Source organism: Copadichromis virginalis, linkage group LG15 (assembly GCF_057382275.1).
Source record: "Copadichromis virginalis isolate Kocher_CV1m ecotype Utaka linkage group LG15, C_Virginalis_male_GT1.1, whole genome shotgun sequence".
In the NCBI taxonomy this organism is placed as follows: Eukaryota; Metazoa; Chordata; class Actinopteri; order Cichliformes; family Cichlidae; genus Copadichromis; species Copadichromis virginalis.
In genome coordinates, this window is record NC_140632.1 from 40142697 (window position 1) to 40149489 (window position 6793).

At 42.2% G+C, this 6793-nt stretch overlaps 1 protein-coding gene across 2 annotated transcripts; it reads left to right on the plus strand.

Annotated features, from left to right (window-relative positions):
* The first annotated feature begins 2340 nt into the window (after positions 1 to 2340).
* On the plus strand, positions 2341 to 5836 carry LOC146693032 (uncharacterized). Of its 2 annotated transcripts, none has more exons than XM_085433364.1 (3): positions 2341 to 2493; positions 3849 to 3893; positions 3986 to 5836. In XM_085433364.1, the coding sequence occupies exons 2-3, from the start codon at positions 3854 to 3856 to the stop codon at positions 4843 to 4845; spliced, it is 900 nt and encodes a 299-aa protein (XP_085289490.1). In that variant the 5' UTR covers positions 2341 to 2493; positions 3849 to 3853; the 3' UTR covers positions 4846 to 5836. The 2 variants fall into 2 exon arrangements, with proteins under 2 accessions (XP_085289490.1, XP_085289489.1); XM_085433363.1 differs by lacking the exon at positions 2341 to 2493 and adding an exon at positions 2945 to 3032.
* Positions 5837 to 6793: the final 957 nt, after the last annotated feature.

Here is a 6793-nt window from a genome sequence, read left to right on the forward strand (position 1 = left end):
TACATACATGAGAGTGGCTTCTGTCTCTCTGTCTGGTGGGAGGTCAGGAGCTAGTCGGCGAGGTGAAGTAGGGTGCAATTGTGGTTAGCACACACACACACACACACACACACACACACACACACACACACACACACACACACACACACACACACACTCAGTTAGAGAGAATCATTTATAGGTGAAAGTTTAAGCATGTTTTGCTTGGGGTTGCAAAAGGAGCAGTTTGTCGCAGAACTGCAGCTGATGTGTCTGGATGACAAGCGAGCATCCGGCAGTAACAGGATGTACCTGTTATGATGACGACGGCGGCGTTCTTTTTAAATTGTGTTAAAAGTCATTGTGGTTTTGACCTGATCTATGTATAAAATGTATCTGTGACGTTGAAGGGGCGTCATTAAATTTAAGCCCAGGTGATGTAAAATATCTGTTTATGCTTTGATTAAGTCGAAGATCAATTGCTGTCTGTGGTGATCTTCCCACGCGTGTTTTAAAATCATCGTTTGACTTCACCCGGCCGGATCAGTGTGGTTATTCTTCGATCCCCTCTTGTACCCTTCCTCAATATTGAACCCTTAACAGCTTAAAACAGAGACTCAGAAAATGCATGGAAGAGACAGGAAGACCATGGCCTGAATGCACAGGCCTAGTAAAAATGTGGATGAGATTAACACAAGGCTCTCAAAAACTTACACCATTTGAGGTTGTTCATGGGAGACCTTTTCCACTATCCTTAGACAAATCTGTCAGAGAAGCAACTCTGGCAGAATGGATGGCAAAACTATTAGAATTTGAATGTTATGTTTCTTTCCACTGTGTTCCTGTTAATGATAGACTACAGATTTACCCTAAATTACTAAAATATCAACATTTTAATGTGAGAATCAATTCTAGAACATAAATGACTGTATCGGAGGAATCAATATTTCAGTATTGATCCGCACATCACTAGTACAGGGCTCTGTGCTGGAAAGCTAGCCAGATGCACGTGTACAGAAACCGTGTGTGAAAAGTGGTCAATAAAGAGAAGCCGTAAAGCATTGTGGCGGAGGTGTGGTCCTGGGTGCGGCTGCAGGGGAGGAGTGGTGCAGTGGGCTCAACGGGGCGGTGCTGGAGATGCCGGTGAGAACAGCTGATGGCGATTTGGACTGATAATGGTTTCCCTCCCTTTTTATAGTGAGACAGAGAGGAGCGGAGAGAGAGGGAAATCAGCTGGGACCGACAGCTGTCAGACTGTGTTCAGTCATAACCTGGGAAAATTGTAAATAAATGTGGAACCTGGTGATAAAGACCTGTGTGTGTGTGTGTGTGTGTGTGTGTGTGTGTGTGTGTGTGTGTGTGTACCTGTGTATAGTGCATTTCACAAGCATGTTCATGCAAACATCGTCGGGTCTGCCGTGATATGTTTAACATGGGACTTTTGCTCCTGAACCTCTGCAGACCGGAGCTGTACGAAGTCACTTTCCTCTTTACGCAGGACTGTAAGCTGTCATCTGTGAGGTGTGAGCGGTGTTTGTTTTTATCATAGTTCAAGGTGTGGGATAGCTACTCAAATACATATGTGGAAGATCGACAATCAACAAATTAGGCATACTGGTAGACCGCTCTCATCAGAAACGCAAATAAATCTGCTCAGACATCATTAAATGTTCTGTTTTCTTCAGATATTTTTTTTCTTGCGTTTCTCCATACTTGGCCTACCTGGGGTTGAAAGTCTCGACAGGGGCGGATCTAGAAAAATCTTCTTATGGCGGCATGAGGGTGGCAAAGAAATCAAATGGAGGGGAAAAATCAAAGCCTTTTTTTTTCAAAGACATACGCAGGTGGTTACATATGGTTAAAATGATTCAACTGCAGTAAGTATGCACGTTTCTCATATCAATATAGTCCATTAGTTGATTATTGTCTGTAGCCCACATGATTAAACACTTTAGTTACATAAAACATGTGAGTTTAGATTTTATCTGCTGTATAGCATGTATAATAAATTAATATGTAGCCCAATAAGTATAAAATCCAGAAAGCTACACAACATGGGGCGGTTCATTTACAAACACAGGTCTAACTTGAGTTTCACACAGTTTTTATTAGAAAACAGTCAAATTGTTAAATGCTTAAAGTACACAAAATGTCAGAAATCTGCACCGTCATGAACACAAATTTAAACCTAATTTTTCGTGAGTTGTTGATTAACCCTCCGAGGTCTAAATCCCACGTTGTGCACATCAACATCACACATTTGTACAAATAAAGACATGTTAAATATTAAGCTCTGGAAACAGCTTGGTTGTTTTTGTTTGGAACATGTTGTTTTGTTGCCATAGCGATGCCTCCAGGGAAAAGTTAGGGATTTAAGCATGTTTTGAACGAAAACATCAGCATATGAACACAAAACTGAAGAGACACTGCAACCGTATGAAAGCAGACCACTATTTAGTGACATTTCGACGTTTCCCTGAGGATTAACTGCTCTGTAATTTACCAAGAACTAAAGTAAGCTCAAATTTCACTTTACAAACTTAAGATCATTTACTTCAATATAAAGCCTGATTTTCCTGCCTGCCAGGACAGTATTTATGTACTTTACATTGTGCAAGACTAGACTATATTTTCCATCATAGAGAGGATGATGTGGATCTATTATTCAGGAAAACAAATGAAGACTTAACTATTTGTCAGCTGATGTAATATTTGACAAATTATACATAAATGAGAAAATGTTCTTAATCATATCTGAGTGACAGAAGCTCTTTTTAACACGATTATTTTCTTAATTTAGGAAAATAGAGAAGACTTAAGTTTTCAAATTCAAATTTTATTTGTCACACACACACAACCATACACAGTATGACATGGGGGTGAAATGCTTGTAGCTGTGCAATGCCCGACCATTTTGTTCTCCAACAAACTATTAGAATTTCTGAGAAACTGAGGCTGCGTCCACATGTACACGGCTGTTTCTGAAAGCGCAGCTTTGTCTCTGCATTTGGGCCTTTCATCCACACCTAAACAGCAGATTGAGTCACTGAAAGGTGAGATTTTTAAAAACTCCTGCCAGGGTGGAGATTTTTGAAAACGACGTTTTTGTGTTTAGGTGTGGACGAGGAAAACGGACATTTACTCAGGCAATGTCAAAAGTGTGCGCCGCTGTTGACGCTGTGGCCACGTTAGTGTTTACATGAGATCCATTTCTACAATGGCCGATGTAGACAACATACTGTGTCTGTTACTCTTAGTATCTGCAGTTTTTACACGCTTACATATACACACACAGTTACTGTGCCTCCATTTAGAAACACAGAGGCATCAGACGTGGCTTCTACATTCAACACAGACGCTCTCCCAACCCAAATCCTGACGTCAGTTTGGAATAAATGTCATTTTAAAAAATGACATTTATGTATGCTGTATGCATTTTGTCCATTCCAAAGTTGTGAGTCTGTTCCAGCCAAAAAGCTGTCTTTAGTTATTAACATTTGAAACAATGAAGGCACGTGAAAGTAACACAAAATTAGCTGCTTTTCCAGAAAAAGACAAAAACTTCTCAGGTTTTGTGAGGTTTTCCCACCCAGGCTTCTAGACTTCTGATTGGCCAACATTTCCACACGGTTAAGATTTGGCGTGTTCTTGACAGCGTTTCAGTTTGTTTTTAGCGTTTACATGTGGAAGGAGATATTTTTTCAAAACTGCACATGTGGACTGGATTTTTTTTAAACGAAAAAGGAAAACGTGCGTTTTCAAACACAGCCGCGTACGTTCGGACGCAGCCTGAAGTCATCACAAAAAAAGCAAATTCTCTGAACATGCTGAGTTGAGGTTTACTGATCATTGTTTTGTGTTCCTTGTAGTCAAAATGAGTGGAAGAGGAGATGGATCACACAATAACCGTCATGGTAAGCACATGTGCTCAGTCTTAAAATGGATGAAAAACAGATTTTCAGCAGATAGTTATGAATGCTAATTAAAAGATTAAATGATCTTGCAGGCCGACAGGTTAACCCACAAAGGTTTGAAAGTGGAGATCAGGAACCAGCTAATGAACCAGTTAATGGACCAGTTAATGGACCAGCTTTCGAGCCTATTCATGGACTCCGGGGCTTCCAGATCGATCTTTATTTTCTTCTCAATGATATGTGTTGGATGCTGAATGAGCTAATAGATGTATTAGTGGAACAATATGTTAATTACCGTCACAATGCCAATGACAATAATGTCAACATTCAAAATATGAATGTGAGGGACAATAATGCCAATGCTGACAACAATGAACAGCACGAGGATCATAATGCTGTTGTTGTTGGTGGCATTGAAAATGAGGATTCTGATGAGGCATTTGAAGACTGTGAGGATGTTCACCAGTACATCCCAGAAGAGGATCCTCAGCCAGGTGTATCCAGGAGGAGGTCTAGAGAGATGGATGAAGCAGATGTGGAACCAAACAAAAGAATCAGATGGAGCGAGGAGTTTTCTGATGACGACTCTGACTTCTTCTCTGCTTGTGACACTGATAGCGAGGGCTGTCCTCAGCAGGTAACAGAAGAAGAACCGCAGCCTGGTGGATCCACGAAAAAGTCCAGAGAGGAAGATGTAGACGAAGAAGAGCATAATAGCAAAAAATCCAGGCTTGCAAACTCTGATTTGGGGACCAGCTCAGCTGTGTACGACCACTCTGAGAGCAGCAGTGATGAACTTTTTGAAGATGCGCACGAAGAGCTTGACAACCATGAAGCTGGAGGCTCGAGGAAGCGTTCCCGAGAGGACTTTGAGGAAGAAGAGGAATACTTGCCTGTTTGCAAACTTTGGAGGTGTTCAAATGAGTCCAGCAGCAGCAGTGATGAAGACTAACACTATTTCGACGGGTTTCTTCAGTATCCTTTTAGTAGGCTGATGGCCTACTCAGGTGACCCTGAATCCTCCATGCTGCAATAAGCTGGGCATACACTGTGCGATTTCTTTCAGTCGCGTTATTCAGCTCCTGCTCAAACTGTACGATTGACTCGCAGGGGTGAGAAGTTTGTGCCTCCATCGCTTGTGTCCAGATCACACACCGCACCGCCGTTCGACTCCATCTTTTCGCTCTCATTTCTGCGTTTGCGCGTGGGCAGTGTGAGACGCTGCGGTGACACCCTCAGGACGACCCACAGGATTTCAAACAGGTTTGGTTTTCTTACGAGCAAACGATTGATGATCGGGAGCTGGTCGTGAGGTTTTAATTGCTTCTCATTACCCCGTTACCCTCGTTATGTAGACGATGCACGACACACGATTAAGGCCAAACTCGGGACGACTCCCAAAACGGTTGCACGACTGAAAAATTGGCTCAAAATGGGCCAAAAAGAGCACAGTGCATGCCCAGCCTAATGCTGCCGCGGGATTCCCATGATGCACTGGGTGTTTCTTCCTCACCCACTATGTTTAACAGACCTCTCTGTACTGAATTGTACTTGTTATTAACCTCTGGCTCTCTTCCACAGCATGTCTTTATCCTGTTTTCCTTGCCCCTCCCCAACCGGTCGCAGCAGATGGCCGCCCCTCCCTGAGCCTGGTTCTGCCGGAGGTTTCTTCCTGTTAAAAGGGAGTTTTTCCTTCCCACTGTCGCCAAAGTGCTTGCTCATAGGGGGTCATATGATTGTTGGGGCTTTCCCTCCCCTGTCTCTATCCTTCTTTCTATCTACCCCCCCCCCCCCCCCATCTGTCCTCTTAATCTCTTCTTTACAACCCCTCCCCCCCATTTTCATTTCCTCCATCATCTCTCTACCCTGTGTTCACTTTTGAGAACACAGGGTAGAGAGATGATAATAAAATGATAACAATAAACACAATTGGCTACATTTTACATGTGTCGGATCAATGTCTTCATTTAAGTCTGTCTTTGTGTATAATATGCATACTTTACAGACATTGTTTGACTTGTTATCATTCAAGACCTGATGGAGAGGTTGGAGCTGTGCATGTTTAATGCTACGTTTCGATCAAGAAATGAACTTGTAGCATAAATGTCTACTCATCTGTGATTGTATTAATCATTTCAGCTTCATAAATCAAACTGACTCAATCACCAAAACCAAAACGGGGCTCACACAGTAGTGTGTCCTTGACACAGCTGGGTCAGATAACTCTAGTGAGAACGCGTTTGTGTACCATCACAGACTAACACATGTACATTATCTCATCAGCAGAGGCTTCTATAATCTTACATTTCATGGCATTTGCATTCTACAAGCTTATTTATTGAGAAGTCTCAATAACAGCATGTTTGTGCAGGTGCTGCTTTGTTGCACAGACACTAACTCACACCAATATTCCCCCTTTTCACAAAATAAGCATTCTGCTTCTCTTATCCTAAAGCGTCTTTAATCTTCCGTCAAATGCCATTCAGTATTACTTGATTCCACAAATTTAAACAACACTCTAATACCAAGTACGCCTGTAAAGATTCCCTAAAATGTTGGAAGTGTTTAGACATAAAATTCACGGAGGTTAAGGTAAGCTGAGAGAGAACAAGGGGTTTGGGGAAAACAACAATACTGAGGCCAGAAATGCAAAAGCATGTCTTTTTCTGGATTCATGTTCAAGGTGGGTATCGGTTTTCACAGGGTCTTCAAAACCCACAACAAACACACCTGTCGAGTTTCCAAGTGACAACAAAGAGCCATTTCAAATCTCAAAGCGGCTAAAAACCGCACACACCCACATTCCAGCTGACAAGCGGAGGATCGTTTTTTTCAGCTGGATGTTCGACCTGCCTTTCTGCCATTTCCACCCTTAAACGTAACTCCTCAGGTCATGACAG

Coding starts and splice junctions, on each gene's coding strand:
- LOC146693032 (XM_085433363.1), top strand. CDS start 2,945: ATGTACACGGCTGTTTCTGAAAGCGCAGCTTTGTCTCTGCATTTGGGC. Junction 3,033..3,848: donor GCAGATTGAGTCACTGAAAG/GTGAGATTTTTA, acceptor TGTTCCTTGTAG/TCAAAATGAGTGGAAGAGGA. Junction 3,894..3,985: donor ATCACACAATAACCGTCATG/GTAAGCACATGT, acceptor ATGATCTTGCAG/GCCGACAGGTTAACCCACAA.